This window comes from Saccopteryx leptura, chromosome 6 (genome assembly GCF_036850995.1).
Source record: "Saccopteryx leptura isolate mSacLep1 chromosome 6, mSacLep1_pri_phased_curated, whole genome shotgun sequence".
Taxonomy (NCBI): Eukaryota; Metazoa; Chordata; class Mammalia; order Chiroptera; family Emballonuridae; genus Saccopteryx; species Saccopteryx leptura.
Genome location: NC_089508.1, coordinates 1,688,927 through 1,708,543, shown reverse-complemented (window position 1 = coordinate 1,708,543; position 19,617 = coordinate 1,688,927). Strand labels below are relative to the sequence as shown.

The window sequence follows — 19,617 nt, the reverse complement described above, 5'->3', positions numbered from 1 at the left end:
TTTATTCCTTTTTTCCCCCCAATTACAGCTTACATTCAATATATTATTTTTGTATTAGTTTCAGGTGTACAGCACTATTTATTCTTGCATCTTTATTTCCCTCCTGGACTTTAGACATGGTTCACATGGTTATACAAATACCCTGTACCTCCTTTATTAGGTTGTTAGATGAGGTTGGGGGGTAGCTGTGGCCTCACCCCCCCTCAGGCTCCCCCGCAGGTTCCTGGCTCAGTCTACCTCCTTCTTCCTACTCCCCACCCTGTGGCTCCAGGACTACCCGAGGAGCCGTACCTGCTCCCCTAGCTCTGTGCTGAGCTCCCAAATGCTAGTGGACAGCTTACCTGAGTGTTCTCAGGTGTCTCCATCCCTGTTTGTCAATCTGTGAACTCCTGACTTCTGTACACCCGCTCACCTGTTTCCCACTGACAGCAGGGCGGTCCAGATCAGTGGTGGCATTCAGCCTGTTCCCACCGATTCGGCAGAACCGATACCTCATATTTTGTTGAGTTTGGTGAACCGGTTGTTAAAATGGCATGTCATCAGGGTTCCCTCTAAGGTGGGCGCGTGGGCAGCCGCCCAATTGTGGGAATCACAAATTGACATTCCTTACTCCTTTTTAAGGTTCATCTGCACAACAACGTGTTCTAAACGCCCGTAGTCATGTTCATTCCATCCATAGGTGAAAAAAATTTGACAGAAATATGCTTGTAATATTTATTCATTTCATAAAACTCTTGATGAAATACCACATTTTAATTCCTTTGCGTTTGTTACTTCAGTAAACAAACTCATAACAAATGTAAAGAGAAAAAGTGCCCAACAACCAGGGGGTGACAAGCTGTCATTGGAAACATCTTTAAAAAGTTTTATTAGGCCCTGGCCAGTTGGCTCAGTGGTAGAGCGTTGGCCTGGCGTGCAGAAGTCCTGGGTTCGATTCCCGGCCAGGGCACACAGGAGAAGCGCCCATCTGCTTCTCCACCCCTCCCCCTCTCCTTCCTCTCTGTCTCTCTCTTCCCCTCCTGCAGCCGAGGCTCCATTGGAGCAAAGATGGCCCTGGCGCTGGGGATGGCTCCTTGGCTTCTGCCCCAGAGCGACGTCCGGGAGGGGCAGAGCATCGCCCCCTGGTGGGCGTGCCAGGTGGATCCCGGTCGGGCGCATGAGGGAGTCTGACTGCCTCCCCGTTTCCAGCTTCAGAAAAATACAAAAAAAAAAAAAGTTTTATTATTTTTTTCAGGTATTATTTAATATTTTTTCATTCATGTTTTAAAACTCTCTCTTATAACATGATCTAGCTTTGTGTATCTCCTTTATTATTCTTATTTAAGTGCTAAATGCCTGAAATAATAAACTGCCTTTCGGCATATGTTTTTGTGTTTTTTATATTTAAAATGATCATTAGGGCAGAGAACTGGTTGTTAAGTTATCTGAACCCCACCACTGGTCCAGGTGACCACGGAGTACCATCCTTGCCCCTTACTCCCTCTCCTTGGAGGATGGATGGGTCCTGCCAGGTGAAAGATACAGAGAGAAAAAGACTTTTTTTGAAGGGCCATTCACCAAGGTGTGGCTTCACCAAGAAGGCAGCACGTGGTGCAAGTCCTAGTGGGGAGCTGGTCCCAGAGCCCTAAGAAGGCAGACGGTGAGGCCTCAGGGAGAGAACCGGTCATCCTGCAGCAGGGAGAGGCCTGGGGAATTTCCCAACATCTGAGCTGGAGGCCAAACTCACCCAGAGGCAGTTGGGGTGGAGGATGGGGCTTGAGGCTACTGATGCTGTCCTGAGGTCTGGGGGCAAATCAGGAAAGCCCAGCCCGGCCCCTTGCCCTCTCTCCAGCCTCACCTGTTAAAGCTTAGGGCCTCTGGTTGGACACCTGACCATTCCCCCTGCCCTCAGGCCAGTGCTCCCACCCACACCCTCGGGCACGCGAGCTTGAGAAAACCCTGCTCTGAGCAGGCCTCAGCCGGCATCCAACTCTCCACCGGCGCCACCGAGTCCTTGGAATGAAGTCCAAACTCCTTGATCACCTGGTACAGGTCCCTCCCCTGCCCTGCCCCCCACCCCCTTCCTCGCCGCCTCCACCCTTTCGTCCCCGTGCAGTTTGTGTTCCCACCACCGGTCTTTCTGGTGAACCTGCAGAGGCGCCCGCCCACTGCCTGGCACACTGCACGCACCCTCCCAACCTCCCCACTGCAGGTGGGTGTCCACACTCCGGGGCGCGCGGCGCTCCCCGCCCCCAAGCCAGGGCCTGGCCCGAGGGCAATGCCGGGGACGGCTGACGACGCCGGCGGACTGTGGAGTGTAGCGGGGCGACGGCAGAAGGCCCGGGTGCGGCGCAGGGTGGACACCGCCGCGGCCGGGAGCGCTCAGCGGCTCCAGCCGTCCAGTCCCCTGGCACAGCGCGCTCCCGGGACTTTCCCCCACTTTCTCCGCGCGCTAGCTCAGGCCTTGCCCCACCTGCAGCGCAATCCGTCAGCCAGGCGTCTTCCACGCCGCCCCTGTCCCCAGCGTTAATCGCCATCCCCGCTCCTGCCGCCCAGGACACCCCCCTATGGTAGCTCCCAGCGCGGGTCCAGAGCCGGGAAAACTCACCCCAGGAGCGCCGAGCACCTCCGAGGCCCCAACCAACCCCACCCCTCGCCAGGGTTTGGCCCCCAGTCGCCCAGAAGGGAGAGCGGTGTCGTCGCCTACGAACCCCAGCCCCCCGTCCAGCCTAGAACGCTGGGGGGTCGGGGTGGGGGAGCGCGGAGGGAGGTCCGGGCCTCTGGGGTCACACCTCCGTTTCCCTCCACCCTCCCTTTAGACGGGCGGGGCCAAAGGTTAGGGGCTGGGGGCGCGGCTCGAGTCTCGGGCTCCCGAGGTGCGGTTAAGCGTTAACCCGCGGGCCCAGGGCCAGAACGCGAGGCGGCAGCAGGACACCGGGTTCCCTCTGGCACGCAGGGCGGGCCCCGGCCCAGGCTGGGCCGGGCTGAGACCGGGCGGGGCGGCGTCTGCGGGCCGAGGGGCAAGCTGGACCGCGGGCCCCACGGAGCCGGGCCGCGGAGAAGGCGGGCGCGGGGACCCGAGCCCGGGCCGCGCTCACCTGGCGCCCCGCCCGCCCCAACCTGAATTTCCGGGGGCGGGTCCAGGCCGGGAGGGGCGGGCCCGGGGGCGGGCCGTGCCTGGCGGGGGCGGGGCGGGGCGGGGCGGGCGGGAGCCCGCAGACGTCAGGGACCCGCCGCGGGAGGCCGCGGCCGCCGCTCTGCCCGGGGCTCGGCGGGGGCTCCGCGCGCTTGCGGGCCGCGCCGGGCAGGTCCTAGGCGGCGGCCCGGCCCCGCGATCGCCGGCCGGACGGGAGGACCGGGGCCGAGCCGCAGGTAAGACGCGCCCCTGGTGCCCGCGGCGACCCGGGCCTCGGTCGCCCGCACCTGTGCGCCTTAGGGGCCCGCGCGGGCACGGGGCAGGGGCAGGGAGCGGGGTCCCCACCCGGCCGGACAAAGGCGCGAGGGTGGGGACCGCGGGCGCACCTGGCCAGGCCGGTCCCTGCGCCGCGGAGGCGGCCCAGGTCTGCGCCAGGCTGGGCGGGGCCGCCGAGAGCGCGTCTACGCGGCCTGGGAGGGGGCGCGGGCCCGGCACCGGCTCGGCCATGGCCGCCCCGGGTGAGCGCTGATTCAGGAACCGGCGCCTCACCCTGCTCCTCCGGCCCTGCGCTCCCGCGGGCCGCCTCCCGGCCTGGTCTCTCTCTGCTCCCGCGGTCCCTCCCTGCCTGCTCCTTCTCCTCCTCCTCCTCCCTGTCTCCCGGTTTTCCTTCGCCGCTGCCTCGCTCCGCTGTCCCTGCCTCCTCTCCCGGCCTGTCCCCAGCCTCCGTTCCGTCTGCTCCTTGGAGCCGCCCGCCTGGCCCCTCCCGGCCGCGGCGCGCATCCCTGCCCTCTCCCAGTCCCCAGGCTTGCAGAGCCTGCCGCCTCCACCGGCCCTCACCTCCTGGCGGATGGCTCCTCTGGCTGGGGGACGAGAGGACAAGTTAGGGGTGTTTATTATTCTCTCTCCCAGCAACGGTGGCTGCCCAGCCCTGAACCGGTGTCAGGCTGTTGGGGAGCATCCATTGCTCCCAGGCCTCGGCCTTTTTAGGATGAACTGACGTTGGTGGCCGTGGCGAGGCAGCCTTGTTCCCGGGCAGCGTGATCGGGCTCTGGGGGTTTGGCCTCTCTTTACCACAAGCAGAGGCTGTGGCCTCCTCTAGGTGGGGTCTCCCTGCCTGCTACCCATTGGGAGCCGGTCGTAGGTGATGGCAGCGTGTGGGTCCTGACCAGGAGTTGGGGCTGGGGGCTGGGGTCTGGATGGAGGCTGGAAAACACAATGATAGGGTGGGGGCTCTCCAAGAGAGAGGGCCCTGTGGTCTCCCCCAGTGCCCATGAGGGGTTTCTGAGGTGGCATCCAAGCATGGCAGGGGCATCGAAGTGCCCACCCCCTGGTCTAGTGTCAGCCCCCAGTCGACCCTAAAGGCAGGGGGTGGACCAGGGTGAAGGGGCTCTGACTAGCCAGAGCTGCCTTCTCCTGGGGTGGGATTTTCCACGTCTTCCCACCTGCCTAGCCCAGGTGACATGAGGGTATAGCAAAAGATACTGTACATGGTCACTTAGGCCTTCACAGATGGGTGGGGCCTGGCGTTGGTCTAGTCCACTGCCCACGTGGGAGGTGGCTGAGGCTTCTGGGTGTGGGCCTGCAGGGACAGAGCCTGAGGACACCTCCACGTGGTGCCAGCACCAGCAGCTCCCACAGGCTACTGGCTCAGCTCCTAACGAGTCTCCTGCTTAAACTCTACCTGTTCTGCGTACAGAGTCAGGCCAGGACTCGGTACCCTAGGGCTGGCCTCCTAGGCTGTGCCCCCGGACACTCGCTCGGGGCCCTGCACTCAGACTAGGCCTCTAGGGACAACCCCCCTCCGGCTCCAGGACCAGTCGCGGGACTCCCAGGTCTGGAGGACCCAGTGTCTTTGCCCTAGCTGTGCCCTCTGCATGGAGTGCCCCCACCTCATGTTCACCCACCGACTTCCACCTGCTCCTATGTTGCTCAGATGTCACCTTCCCTTCCTACCTCCCTTGAACAGACCCTCTCTGTGCTACTCACACTGTATCATTCTTTTGAGGGAAACCCCAGGATGCATTTTACCCCGTGTATGCGTGTGTGCTTGTGTGAGTGTGCATGTGTGCCAGGTGAGTGTGTGTACAGAGAGGAGCAGCCAGGACACTTGTGAGCGTGTGGGCGGTGCTCCGAGGGTGTGTGGAGGCCACGTGCACACGGCGGTGGCACAGGCGTGTCTGCACATGTGGTGCCTATGCACATGCTCGGTGGAATGAGTGCACTGGCCACGGCGCTGCTCCAGGGCTGCTCTCGGGTGACATCGGCCCTTGTGGTTGCTCAAGTGGCCCCCACTGTAACCCTCAAGCCACCATGGGGTCCCCTGCTGTCCTGACTACATCAGCCCTTAGATCCTCCTTCACCCAGTTCCCCTAGGACCTTGGCACCAAAGCACCACTTCCGTCCTGGACATTGCGGAGGCTGCCTGATGCCCTGCTCCTGTCCTGGCCCGCGGGCATCTGCATACTGGTCGCAGTGGCCACTGAGGGATGTCTGGTCTCCTCTCAGTGGCAGGAGTATTGACGGGTCCGGGTTTCTGTCTCCAGCCCATCCCCCAGCCCTTGTGCCCAGGGCTCACCCTGGGATTGTCTGGCTGAGGGAACCAAGCCTCTGGTTCAGAGCTTGTGTCCTGGGGCAGGTCTGTTGCCAGGAGTCTGGCATTGTGAGACCCGGACTGTGGGGAGCTGTTTCTGGTCATCATAGGGACGGATGTGTGTCCACATGCAGGCAGTACAGTCGATGCCCCAGATTTAATCCCAGTCCTAGGGTCCCAAGTCCGTGGCCTGACTTGGCATGCAGAACAGGTAGAGTTTAAGCAGGAAACTTGTAAGAGAGAAGGGGCCCTGGGCCTGACCTGTGGTGGCGCAGTGGATAAAGCGTCAACCTGGAAACACTGAGGTCGCCGGTTCAAAACCCTGGGCTTGCCTGGTCAAGGCACATGTGGGAGTTGATGCTTCCTGCTCCTCCCCCCTTCTCTCTCTTTCTCTCTCTCTCTCTCTCTCCCCCCCCTCTCTAAAAATGAATAACTAAAATCTAAAAAAGAAATTTATAAAGAGAGAAGGGGCTCTATGTGGGGCTGAAGCATAAGAAAAGACCAGGCGGCTTTAGCAGGGGAGGGGTGTCCGGTGGGGGGCACACACACTGGGGAGGGAGGGGTGGCCCAGTGTGGTTGGAGCCCAGTGTTTCCAGGAGGTGTTGTTTGTGGTGGGGCAGGGAAGGTGCTTGAATCTCAGAGGCAGGATCTGTGCTGGGCTTCGGGGTGTCGGGGGCCTGGGCCTGGGTCAGGTGGGCGTGCTCTGATGCCTCCTTTACTTCCAGGGCGTGACGGGCCTCTCTGAGCACCAAGATGAGCGTCACCTCCTGGTTCCTGGTGAGCAGCAGCGGCACCCGCCACCGGCTGCCGCGAGAGCTCATCTTCGTGGGGCGTGACGAGTGTGAGCTGATGCTGCAGGTGAGTGTGGGCCCCTGTGGGCAGCGCCAGGACAAGGGGCCAGGAAGGTCCCGTCCCACTGACTGGGACTCCTGGTGAGGAGACCTCGATGCAGCCACCTGGGCCCTGGACCCGCCTACAGGTGGGCTCTGCAGCCTAGGGTGGGTGTGCAGGCTCCAGGGTGCGGCCCGACGGGGGTGCTCAGATGTCTGTGGGGTTCTCACGGTGTTGGACCCCTGCCTTTGGAAGGTGCTGGAGAGTGTATCTGTCCACGTCCTTGTCATCTGGGGGCCGCCCCTGGGCCGTGAGCCCGGTGGGGAGCCACAGGGCCAGCTCTGAGCGTCGAGCCTGGCCGGTGGCTGGTGCCCCTTGGAGGTGTCCTGGGGGGGGGCCTCCTCAGGCAGGAGGGGCTGACACTGAGCACCGGCACTCTGCATTCAGGACCCTCCTTCTGGCTCAGGTCTCGGAGTCCGAGTTCAGCTCCCAGGGGGCTCGCACGTCTGTTTGGGAACAGAATGGGGGGCAGTGGGCTGATCCCGTAGGGTCCACCCTAGCCTGGATGTCCTTTTCTCTGCCCCTCATGGTGTGATGGAGTGGGCTTCCTGCAGCCCTGATGGGGCCTGTGGGGAAGGTGGGTGCTGGGGGTCTTGTGAGCACTGGGGGCCTTGGGAGCTCCTCCCCCTGCAGACTCCCTCATCTCCGCCCCCACCACCAGGCTCCACCCCTCCCCACCCCCAGGCGTTGGGAGGGTGGGAGGCAAGTCAGAGATTCCGAGTTCCTGACTGGTCAGTGGTGGAGCCCTGAGCAGGACGGGAGCCACAGGGCCTTCTCAGCCCTCCAGACTGGGGCGCGCCCGGCACAGGTCTGCCTGTGCTTCTGCCCTTGCTGTCCTCCATCGTGTGGAGGAGCTGAGGCTCAGGGTGGGGGGGTGTAGAGTGAGTGTGGGGGTGCCGCCCGCCTCCCCCGCCGTCCCGCACTCTGCAGCTCGGGGGCTTCTCAGGGGCAGCCAGGCCGGAGCCCGCTGAACAAAACCCATCATCCTCTGTCACTCTGCCGGGGTCCCTGCCAGCATGAATGTCCTGCCAGCCAGCCAAGGACAAGCCCTGACATTCTTTCTCCCTTACCTGTGCCTCCAGGGTCCCTGCCACCCCCACCTGAGGGCACCCCACCCACCAGGCCTGTGCTGGGCCCCAGCCTCTCCCCGTATCTGCCCTAAGAAGGTGGCACTGGGGATGGAACAGGGTCATGGGGCGGACATAGTGAGAAGGGAGACAAGACCAAGGAGCAGGGGGCTGTCCTGCAGGCTTGTGCCCCAGTCTGGGCAAGAGGGGCCATGGCTTGCCCTGGCTGGCTGGCTCAGTGGTAGAGCATCGGCCCGGCGTGTGGCAGTCCCGGGTTCAATTCCCGGCCAGGACACACAGGAGAAGCGCCCACCTGCTTCTCCACCCTTCCCCCTCTCCTTCCTCTCTGTCTCTCTCTTCTCCTCCCGCAGCCAAGGCTCCATTGGAACAAAGTTGGCCCGGGCGCTGAGGATGGCTCCATGGCCTCTGCCTCAGGCGCTAGAATGGCTCTGGCTGCAACAGGGCAATGCCCCAGATGGGCAGAGCATTGCCCCCTGGTGGGCATGCCGGGTGGATCCCAGTCGGGCACATGCGGGAGTCTGTCTCTCTGCCTCCCTGCTTCTTACTTCGGAAAAATACAAAAAAATAAGAAAGAAAGAAAGAAAGAGAGAGAGAGAGAGAGAGAGAGAGAGAGAGAAAGAAAGAAAGAAAGAAAGAAAGGAAGAGAAAGAGAGGGGCCATGGCTTGAACCCTTGGGGCAGAGGAGGTGGGGGGAGGGTGGTGCTCTGGAGGCAGAGACGGCCTGCCTGGCCATGTGCCTCACGGTGCTCTGTGGCAGCCCCAGCACTTGCTGACCACAGCGTCCTGGCTCTCGTGCACGCCTGACACAGAGCCGCAGCCGGGCGAGGACATGACGCAGACGTGAGCAGAGACACGGCCCAGGTCCGCCTGGTGCAGAGCTCTGGTGCAGGGCGCACACTCGCTGGATGCGTATGCCGGCACACACATGGATGCCTGTGCACATGTGCCTGCGCGCCCACATGTACGCGTGCCCGTCCGTGTCTGTGGCGGGGTGTCCTCTCTGCTCCTGCCCAGTTTGCCCCGTGGGAATGTGTGACAGCTGGGATTTGTCTGCTCCCGACGCCCTGGCCCGGAAACCACGCACGCACGGCCTGCAGGCAGCGGGTGCCCCTGCCCGCGCAGCAGGCTGAGCAGTCAGTCCCTGGGGCGGTGCTGGGTGAGCTGGCAGGAGGGCGGGCGTTCCTGAGCCCTGGGTTTGGGCTGCTGCCGGTCAGCAGTGAGCAGCCCCAGGCGGGGCTTCCCCTGTGGAAGGCGGCAGACAGGAATTTTGGAAGCACATCTTTGTTTCATTTTAGAGTGACTACAAACATCCCTTTCCAAAAATTTGTGTTTATAGCGTAGGGCTGTTTTATGAGCCCTGTGTCATAGCTGCCCCTCTTCCTGCCTCGTGGACACCCTCCACACAGCCTGGTTTGTGTCTGGTCTCTGAGCACTTGGGCCGGGCGGGGTGGGGGCCAGGAGGAAGGTGCTGGGGGTGGGACTCCTCCTTGGTCCCCTGCTCCTTCCCCAGGAGCCCTGGTGCAACCCGAGATCTGGGGAGGGGGCTTAGCAGGAGCTGAGCTGGGGACACCACCCTGGCCAGGAGTGGAGGAGGCAGCCCAGGCTTTGGGTGCAAATTGACAGGTAGGCTATGCCAAGTCCAAGGAGCCAGAAGGTGGGTGGGTGGACAGAGTAGGTCTTCTTGCTGGGAGAGGGAAGGCAGGCAGAAGTAGGGTGGTGGTCCTGGGCAGAGGACCCAGGCCCCGTTGAGGACATGGGACCTCCAGAGACCGCAGAGGCAGCGGGCTGGCTGGGCGAGTGTGGAAAGGAAGGTTTGGGGAGGCCTCTGGAGCCTGTGGCTCATGGGACAAGGCTTGCCTATCTAACCAGGAAGTTTCAGCAGAAAAGTGACCGGCAGGGCCAGGTGGGGGCTGGGAGGACAGGAGAGAGGTGACCACAGGGACGGAAGCAGATGTACAGGTGCAGTGTGCTGAGGAGGAAGACTAGTGGGCACTGGTGCCTGGCATGAGAAGGGGTGTGGCTGGAGCGTCCAGGAGCTTGGCTGGCCACGTCCCCAGAGGAAGGCGGGAGGGCAGGTGGGCTGTCAGTTTGGCTGGGTTGGGCTTGAGCTGCCCGGGGCTGACTGGGGTGTCCAGGAGCTCGGAGATGACCAGCTTGGGGAGGAAGGAAAGCTGTGCAGGCTGGACAGGTCAGCCCAGAAGCCCCTCCGGAGGTCACTCTCAGCAGAGACGGCATCTAAGCGTGAGATGCAGACTGCTCTCGCGACCCCCCACACACACCCCCCCACTCACCTCGGGCCGGGCAGAGCCTGGGGCTGACCCGCACCCCACTGTGTCCGGGCAGGGAGCCCCAAGGCTGGTGCCCCCCTTCCCAGCGCCCCTTCTTGGCCGAAGTCCCCGAGAGGCCCGATGCCCGGCCACGAGGAAGGCAGAGCCTGGGGCTGACCCGCACCCCACTCACCTCGGGCCGGGCAGAGCCTGGGGCTGACCCACACCCCACTGTGTCCGGGCATGGAGCCCCAAGGCTGGTGCCCCCCTTCCCAGCGCCCCTTCTTGGCCGAAGTCCCCGAGAGGCCCGATGCCCGGCCACGAGGAAGGCAGAGCCTGGCCTCCTCGGGGTTTTCTTTCTCGACACAGTGAGTTCCTTTGGCCCAGTGGCATCTGGGCACCGGGCAGGCTGGGGCGGCAGCTGGCCTGTTCCTGAGCACTGGGCTGTGCACAGGACGGGGTGTAGAAGGAGGCGAGAGCCCCCATCCTCACAGTTGCCGGCTGGGCTCTAAGTGCCTGATCTCCGGGGCTGCCGAGAGCGGCAGTTACCTGGCTTCAGTTGGGGTGCCCTTGAGAGGTGCTGCTGTCAGTCCCATCCCATAACTGGGTCCTGGGGAGCGCCTCCACCCTGCAGCCGAGAGGTCCGAGAGAGGAGAGTGCAGTGTCCCCGAGCACGCCAGGCTGGGAGGCCAGGCCCAGGCCAAGGCCAAGGCCAGTGGGCAGTGGCCAGGGCTGGATCTGGGGGAGGAGAGCACCCAGTGGCCTGAATGGGGACAGAGCGAGGAGTCCAGTGGAGGAGGCAGTGCCTGGCGTCCAGCGTGGCCAGGAGCTATCTAGCTGTGGGTGCCAACTTAAATGAGGAGCTCAGGACGGGGCCAGGAGTGAGGCCGGGGGGTGGTGGCCAGGGGAGAGGGCAGTGGTTTCAAGGTCGGACGACTCACTTTGCTGGAGACTCGCTGCAAGCCCTTCGGGAAGCAGGCAAGGTGACACCGGAAGTCCCACCAGGATGGGTGCGGGGGGGCTTCCTGGGGAAGCACCTGGCTCTGCCCTCTGAAGCCCTGCACCGGTGCCCCCTTCGGAGGGCTGTGGTGGGATGTGCATGGACCCTGCCCCCCACGTCTCTCCTCATGCCCCCCCGGGGCTCCCACTACTGTGTCCTCATGTGGGTCAGGCTTCCTGGGGAGGCACCTGGCTCTGCCCTCCGAAGCCCTGCACCGGTGCCCCCTTCGGAGGGCTGTGGTGGGATGTGCATGGACCCTGCCCCCCATGTCTCTCCTCATGCCCCCCCGGGGCTCCCACTACTGTGTCCTCATGTGGGTCAGGCTTCCTGGGGAGGCACCTGGCTCTGCCCTCCGAAGCCCTGCACCGGTGCCCCCTTCGGAGGGCTGTGGTGGGATGTGCATGGACCCTGCCCCCCACGTCTCTCCTCACGCCCCCCCCGGGGCTCCCACTACTGTGTCCTCATGTGGGTCAGGCTTCCACCTCGGAGCCTCTGGATCCAGAACAGGTTGGAACATGGAGGCCACGCTCAAGCCCAGGCCTGCGGCCACACGAGCCCTGCCTGCTGGTTTCTCCAGGGCCTGCCTGGGTGTCCCGGCCAAGCCGATTGACCTTGGGTGGGGGCCGGGCTGGGCCGCAGCTCGTGTCCACTCCCACCTCGCCCAGCCCTGCATGTGGGTCTCTGGGTGGCAAAGGAGGCTCTATCCTGGGGGCTTCCAGCTCTTGGGAGGATGCTGGAGCCTCCCCGGAAACTGGTCATTTCAAGATGGTGCCTGAGGGGTTGGGCAGGGGGAGAGTGTGAGAGGCATGGGCTTCGAAGTGGTGGTCAGGCGGCCAGCTTCCCAGGGGAGGGAGGGCCTGGGCACACACCTGCTCCGAGGTGGTGGTCAGGCGTCCAGCTTCCCAGGGGAGGGAGGGCCTGGGCACACACCTGCTCCGAGGTGGTGGTCAGTGGTGGTCAGGCGGCCAGCTTCCCCGGGGAGGGAGGGTCTGGGCACACACCTGCTCCGAGGTGGTGGTCAGTGGTGGTCAGGCGGCCAGCTTCCCAGGGGAGGGAGGGCCTGGGCACACACCTGCTCCAAGGTGGTGGTCAGGCTTCCAGCTTCCCAGGGGAGGGAGGGCCTGGGCACACACCTGCTCCGAGGTGGTGGTCAGTGGTGGTCAGGCGGCCAGCTTCCCAGGAGAGGGAGGGCCTGGGCACACACCTGCTCCGAGGTGGTGGTCAGTGGTGGTCAGGCGGCCAGCTTCCCAGGGGAGGGAGGGCCTGGGCACACACACACCTGTGAGAACTGAGAAGCCTGGTGGTGTAGTCAGGCGGGGACTCAGGTCCTGGGCCACCCTCCCATGTTGTGGAGGAACATCCTGTCCCCTGTGGTACGGAGAAAGTGTATAGCCCCGTTGTCCCTGTGCGTGCATGGAGACTGGCCTGGTATCTTGTAGGGGCACCGCCTGACAGGCCCACAGTCACCTACAGTCACAGGGCCAGCGGTGGGCAGCACTCTGGTCTGGCTGGTTGTGCTGGCCTCTCCTGGGGCTGGGCCCCAGGCAGTGGGCTGCGGATGCCACCCAGACCCAGGGGCCTCTGTCAGTGGGGCGTGGAGCTGGGGGTGGACAGCTCTGTGCTGAGACTGCCGGCCTCTTGCCTGGGTGAGGCAGCCATGCTGGCAGTGCCTGCCTAAGCAAGGAGAATGTGACCAGGACCCTGTCCCTGCCTCTGTCCCCAGCCCTGGCCGTGGAGGGTGGGGTGGGGTGGCTTGACTGCAGCTCTCCAGCTTGACCGTGCAAGGCAACTCTCTTCGGGGAGGGGGTCCTGGTGGACCGGTGGTCAGGGAAGAGTTAGCAGTGCTCAGGAGTGCAGGCATGTCCAAGATGTGTGTGAGTGCCGTGTGTGAGCATAGAGCCGGTAGAGTCTGGGGTGTGTCACCCATGCAAGTGTGCACGTGCCCATCACTTGGAGAGGCTGTGAGCCCCGGTGGGGCTGGCTGGGCAGGCCAGGAGTGGGGGGAGGCCTCTCCCTGAGCCCCCCGCCCAGTCCTTTGAATCTCCCTCTGGTTTCTACCCGACCTGCCAGGCCGCCCCCTCCTGCCTGGAATGAATGAACGTCATGTCCCAGATGACCAAGGGGTTCCCAGCGCCTTCCATGGCAGACCCAGGAGCAGTCACGGGGTTGGGAGCGGGCACCGGCCTGTGGTGCTGCGGATTGCTGGTCATGAGGGGAGGGACCGTGGTGGCATCAGTGGGGTGGGAGGAACTGGCCCGGGCATCTTAGCAAATCCCTGGGGCCAGTTCTGGTGGCTGGGACGGCTGATGGGTCAGGCCTGGGTGAGCATTCCGGGATACACACTCAAGGTGTGAGTGTATGAGTTGGACCTGTGGGTTCTGAGGCCCATGGGGCTGGTATTGGTGTTGTGGTTGGTTGGGTACCAGAGGGTGGGGGCTCCTGCAGAGGGTGCCTCTGCCTTCTGGGACTGGTCTAGCTGGGAAGACCCCCTGAAAGTCATCTGTCCCCCCCAGTCCCGCAGTGTGGACAAGCAGCATGCCGTCATCAACTACGACCAGGACAGGGATGAGCACTGGGTGAAAGACCTAGGCAGCTTGAACGGGGTGAGTGCTGGCCCCGCCCTCCCCATGCTGGCCCCGCCCTCTCCATGACCCCGCCCTCTCAGTGGCCCCACCCCCCGCCCCGTGATGGCCCCGCCCCTTTCCCCAGAGCCCTTCCTTTGGTCTGGCTCCACCTCTCTCCAGGGCTCCTACTGGTGTGTGCTGGTCCTGCCGCTCCATGACCCCTTCTCTGTGCTGACCTTTTCCCTTTCTATGGCCCCATCCCCTATGCTGGCCTCATCCCTCTCCATGACACACACACACACACACACACATCATTCCCCCCATCCCTCTGCTGTGGCCCACCTGGCCCCTCCAGGTCCTCTGCTCAGGTAGGGAGGCAGCCACCTTCAGGTGCAGAACCCACAAGGCCTCCTCAGGAGGGTGCCCACCGGACAAGGCCTCCCAGGCGTGGGGCTGCTCTCTGGTGGAGAAGCGGGACAGGCCCCTCGGGGTGGGCAGGGGAGGCACTGGGACCACCTGCGGGCTGGGACACGGGACTCCGGAGAGGAGCGGGGCTGTGCGGGGGTATCCTGTCCTGCGGGGGGGGGGGGGGGGGATATGACCTCTTCTGTGAAGGCAGGTGCTGGGGACAGGGAGGTGACCAGGAGGAAGGCCCTGCCTGTTGAAGCAGAGGGGGTTCAGGCGAGAGGAACCTGGTGTTTGGGGTGCAAGTGGGGTGGGAAGGAAGGGAGCAGGGATGGGGGTGGGGGTGGGGAGATCGGGGTCCTGGAGGTCTGAGTGTCTTGTTTCTTTCTGTGTTTGATGGACAAGAGCCTGCCCTGGGCTGCTGTTTTCATAAGAAAACAAAGCCACCAGCCTCCCTCCACTTTGGCTGGAGCAGCGGGTCCTGCCCCATCCTTTCCTGTGCAGCCTGCCCCCGACACACATACCCTGAGGCGGGGTCCCACAGGAGCCCCGGGCGGGCCAGCCTCTGCGGTGCCCCACCCCCCGGCTCCTCTCAGGGTGTTCCTGGCCAGGGTCTCGGGCTTTGCTGGGGTCTGCCCCTGGAGCCCCTTCTCCCTCCATCCTCCAAATGGGCAGCAGGGAAGCCTGACACTGACCCTCCTTCCTGATTGGAGGAGGCTTCAAGAGGGGCTTCCGGGGCTGCTGACCTGGTGCTGCTCCTCACACCCCAGGGGAAGGTTCTGCAGAGGCCTGTGGTATCCACGGAGCTGGGGCCAGCTCCTCCTGCTTGGGCGTTTGACACCAGGCTCAGACAAGGACACAGGGTGGCGAGCAGGGTGGTTCTGCAGAGCCTTGCAGCTGTCCCCCACACCAGGCCTGCTGTCTGCCCTCCCTCTGCTCCCTGCTCCATGCCCAGGGACCCCGACTTGACATAAACGTGTCCCAAACCACACTCACCCTGGGGGCAGCCCTCTCCCAGCCTGCTGCCCCACATCTCAGATCACGGCTGCCACGTTCTGCGTCAGTGTGGCCGACCTCCCACCTTGGCACTGGCCCAGGAAACGCCTTCCCTCTGCGCTTGGGACCCTCTGTCCTGTGATGGGTCCACACGCCCCTTGTTTCTTTCATCAGACTCTGGGCACAGGTGCCAGGCCTGAGCCACGTCCTCCTCTGGCACCCTGGCTTGTCCCAGGAGCCCTTTCACTCACCTGAGCACAGCGTGGCATTTGGTGGCAGCCCACGAGAGGGTCCTGCTGGAGGGAAGAGGGTTTTCAGGGACTGGCCGTTCAACAGCCGGCGAGCCTGCATGGGGGGTGCTGTCAGACGGCCCCACACAGCCTGACCAACCTGGCCATGGGGTCCCCCCTGGGGGCATGCCTCGGCCACTCCTGAGGGCGTGGTGGGGTCGAGGTGGGGGAGACTGGTACCTGCACGAGTCTGTGTAGACACGAGAAAGGGTCTGTTTCACAAAGATGCCCGAGGGTCGTCTGCCTGAGGGACCACCTCAGAGTCCCTGGGCACTGGGTCAGTGGGGCCAGGCACCGCACCCCCCTCAGTGGTCCTTCAGTGGTGCCTGTCCCTTCTGGGCGCGAGGCTGGGCGCCCATAGCAGGGGGGAAGGAGGGTTCCAGAGTTGGGGCCGCGCCCAGGGCGGCTCAGCTCAGCCCGCGTCGCGTCTCCTGCAGACGTTCGTGAATGAGGTGCGCATCCCGGACCAGAAGTACATCACGCTGAAGCTCAATGACGTCATCCGCTTCGGCTATGATATCCTTCCGCTCACCCTCCTCGGGCCTCCCCCTCGGTCCCAGGGCCTCAGTCGCCCTGCTGTCCTGGGAGCAGGTGGCAAGAACCTGAGAGGGTGGCCAGAACCCTAGTGCCAGCCCCTGCCGCCGGCCCCCCATGTAGTCTGCTCGCTGGCCTGAGCTCAGAGAGGGCCCGAGGAACAAGTGAGCCCTCCCTGGGACCCAGAGACCTGTGTGACGCGGCCGGGGGGCGGGGGGTGCACAGGTGTGGCATTCTCTGCCCAGAATACAGGTGAATGGGGGTGTCGTGCCTCCACCCTGGGCCGCTGGGGACCGTACTCACGTCAGGAGAGCATGCTGTCCTCAGCCCACACTGGACTTGGCACATTGGCTGGGGAGGTGTGTGGACCTGGCTGCTGGCAGAGACCCTCCCCACCCTGGGAACCTTGGGGCTGGTGCAGGGGTGGGGGGACTGGGATGGCTGGCAGAGATGCCCTGGGCTGAGTGGGGGCATGTACACGCTGTGACCTGGAGTGGCCTCTGTCTTCCACGGGGGCAGCACGGGCTGCAGGTTGTCCCTGCAGTGTGGACGCGTGCCCGGTGTACGCGTGGATGTGCCTGCTCACCGGTATCCACACGTGGGCGGCACAGCCCCCCCACCCCCACCCCCCCATGTTCTCCTCCATCGGCCTCGCCTGGGGAGCCGTCCTTTCATCTCCAGGCCCTGAGGCTGCTGTCCACCCCACCCCCATCATCCTTAACTCACCACCACATTCCAACATGTACGTGCTGGAGCGCGTGCAGCACCGCGTCCCTGAGGAGGCGCTCAGGGTCAGTGCCAGCGCTTGTCCCCGGAACCTCCCCCCACAAAAGCCACATGTCCCTGTGGCCCCCCAGCCCTCTGCTCCCCACCGCCCGCCCCTCCCTGGCCACCCCTCCCCTCGCTGTGGCCTCCTCAGCCGCCCGGCCTGCTCTGCAGGATTGCCCAGTCTGGCAGGTGGGGAGACAGTCATCCCCCCCAGGCTCACGTGGCCACGTGGTGGGCGCGGCCGGTGGGCGTGGCTATGGCCCTGGAGGCCCAGCCCCGCAGCTTCTGTAAGTGGAGAACCCTGATTAGGCCAACATTGGTCAGGGGTGCCAGGAGCAGGGCAGGAGGGGGTGTTTGAGGTTGACAGTTGGGCTTGAGGGTCCTGGGTGGGGGGCCAGAGCAGATGGGGCATCACGGAACATGGACTCTGGGTTCCTGTCCAGAGTTTTACTCAGGAACCCTGTGTCGGGGGTAGAGGGTGGGGAACCGGACTCCGCCCATTTTCTGAAAGCCAGAAGCCGCGGGCAGCACAGGGACCATGGTGGCCTGCCCTGAGTCCCAGGGCCCATGAGGGGCACAGCCAGTGTGAGCCTGGCTCTGACGATGGCAGAGCTCAGCCAGTTGGGGCCCTGGCATGCACAGACACATACACATGCATACACACACATATGTGTACAAATGCACACACGCACATATACAGACATGCATGCACATATGCACACGCACACATGTACAGACAGGCATGCACACAAACAAACACACATGTTCTGCTCAGACAGGCCACTGCTCCCCCCCAACACGCAGCCCCTGAGTGAGGCCGAGTGCCCTGGAGCCTGTCCCACCCCTCTGGTGGGGCCTGGGGTGGCTATCTCCCCCCTGACATTGCTACTCACTCCTCCCTCCTTCACCCAAGCAAGCCCGGCTCCCTCCTGGAAGCTTTGTGGTCCCAAGGACCCTCCCAGGCTTGGGCACGGACCGGGCGGGTCTCGGGCCGTCTGTCTTGGTGGGGGCGGTCCTCAAGGCTGCTGGCAGCCCCTCACCCCCCCGCCCACTGCCCACAGCACGAGAAGTACACCAGCCAGCTGCAGGTGAGCGTCAAGGGTCCAGTTCCCAAGAGGGGTGAGGCCCTGCCCGAGCACGCGCCTTACTGTGAGTCCTCGAACCCCAAGCTGGAGCGGGACCGGAGGCCAGGAGCAGGTACGACGGCATGGCCGCACGGCGAGCGCACACAGGCCTGCCCTCACTCGTCTCCCACAAGCCCCCCCGATCCACCTCACCCGGGAGCAGTGCTTTTATCCCCACGGGACCCCTTCTCCCACCTCAGACCCCTGGGCTCACACCCGTCAGCAGACACAGCACAGCCTGCTCATGCAGGAGCTGCCTCCACGCCCTGCAGACACAGCCACTTGACACACCCACCCGTGCCCCCTGCGGATACACGCACCCGTGCACACCTGCACCCTGCAGACACAGCCGCCCGTGCCCCCTGTGGATACACGCACCCGTGCACACCTGCACCCTGCAGACACAGCCACTCGACACACCCACCCGTGCCCCCTGCGGATACACGCACCCATGCACACCTGCACCCTGCAGACACACCCACCTAGTGTGCCCGCATCCTTGTACCCGGGTACCTGCACTCGCCTGTGTGTGCCAGTCCTACAGCTCGGCAGACACACACTTGTGTATGCCCACGTTCCTGCATCCTGCAGACACAAACCTGTGCACACCCACACCCCTGTACCCTGTAGTCCCGGTCATACTGGTGGCATACAGCCTCCAGGGTCACCCATCTGTGGCCTGAACCTTCTGCAGAGGGCTCCCCATCAGGCAGGCTCTGGAGGCAGAACCCCGGGGGCAGGGCTAAAGGGGTGGCGTGCCCCAGGATGGGCACTGAGGACAGGGCTTCCCTAGGGACCAGCTTCCCCCACGACAGCCTCCTGGCAGTTAGGTTCAGATGGGGACTGGGGAGGCCAATGGCCGTGGGCTCCAGGCAGTCAGTTTTCCTAGTCATCAGTGTGAAAACAGCTCAGAGCCATCAGCAGCTGGCCAGCGTCCTGGGCCACTGCAGGTCTGAGCTGGGGGGTCTGCTGCTGGGGCTCCCTCCAGACCCCAGGCTCCCCAGCTCTGGGTCTCCCCTCTTACCTGTGTTGAGGCCACAGTGACCCGGAGTCTAACGCTCCCTCTGCAGAAGCGGCCACCTACCGCACACCCCTGTACGGGCAGCCCTCCTGGTGGGGCTCCCTCCAGACCCCAGGCTCCCCAGCTCTGGGTCTCCCCTCTTACCTGTGTTGAGGCCACAGTGACCCGGAGTCTAACGCTCCCTCTGCAGAAGCGGCCACCTACCGCACACCCCTGTACGGGCAGCCCTCCTGGTGGGGAGAGGACGATGGTGGCACCCCGCCCGAGGACCGGCACCAGGAGGGGCCATACCCGGGTAGGTCCCCAGGCCAGCCCGTGAGAGTCCCCAAACTGCGGAGGGCGGCCTGGCCTGGAGCCGCCGGCCCTGGGGAGATGGAGAGGACGGTCCCAGCAGAGGTGGGTGGGTGAAGGTGCCACCTCTCTGTCCTGCTTGAGGACGTGTGTCCCCCCACCACCACCACAGAGCGGCCCAAGGAGCTGACGCAGCAGGATGGGGTCCTCGTTGGGACAACGGCCAGCTTCCGGGCCCCCCCAGAGCCGCAGGGCTACTCCTTCCGCCGGGAGCCCAGCTACTTTGAGATCCCCACAAAGGAGGCCCCGCAGCCGCCGCTGCGGCCCCCCGAGGCGCCCGCCCACGAGGCGCCCACCAAGGACGTGGAGCCTGGCGGGGCGGCGCCCGTTGTGCAGAGCCATGCCTCCTTCACCATCGAGTTCGACGACTGCAGCCCGGGCAAGGTGAAGATCAAGGACCATGTCACCAAGTTCTCCCTGCGCCAGCGGCGGCCCCCGGGGAAGGCCTCGCCTGTGGAGGTGGTCTCCGCGGAGACGAAGGTGGCTGACTGGCTGGTGCAGAACGACCCCAGCCTGCTGCACCGGGCGGACCCCGGGGAGGACCGCCACAGCACCAAGAGCGACCTGCCCGTCCACACCCGCACCCTGAAGGGTGAGTGCCCCCGCCGGGTGG

The 19,617-nt window shown here is 64.2% G+C and overlaps 1 protein-coding gene across 5 annotated transcripts in view; it reads left to right on the top strand.

Annotated features, from left to right (window-relative positions):
- Nucleotides 1-2,886: 2,886 nt before the first annotated feature.
- CEP170B (centrosomal protein 170B) overlaps nt 2,887-19,617 on the top strand; it is a 29,143-nt gene continuing 12,412 nt past the window's right edge. For 4 of the 5 annotated variants that reach the window (XM_066344508.1, XM_066344506.1, XM_066344507.1 and 1 more), the window contains exons 1-8: nt 3,194-3,351; nt 6,431-6,563; nt 13,465-13,554; nt 15,644-15,724; nt 16,475-16,531; nt 17,570-17,705; nt 18,844-18,948; nt 19,117-19,596. In XM_066344508.1, the coding sequence (XP_066200605.1) occupies nt 6,459-6,563; nt 13,465-13,554; nt 15,644-15,724; nt 16,475-16,531; nt 17,570-17,705; nt 18,844-18,948; nt 19,117-19,596 (1,054 nt within the window). In that variant the 5' untranslated portion in view covers nt 3,194-3,351; nt 6,431-6,458. Of the gene's footprint in view, nt 3,043-3,193; nt 3,352-6,430; nt 6,564-13,464; nt 13,555-15,643; nt 15,725-16,474; nt 16,532-17,569; nt 17,706-18,843; nt 18,949-19,116; nt 19,597-19,617 lie in introns of those variants that run through there. The other variant, XM_066344505.1, reaches the window with a different exon arrangement.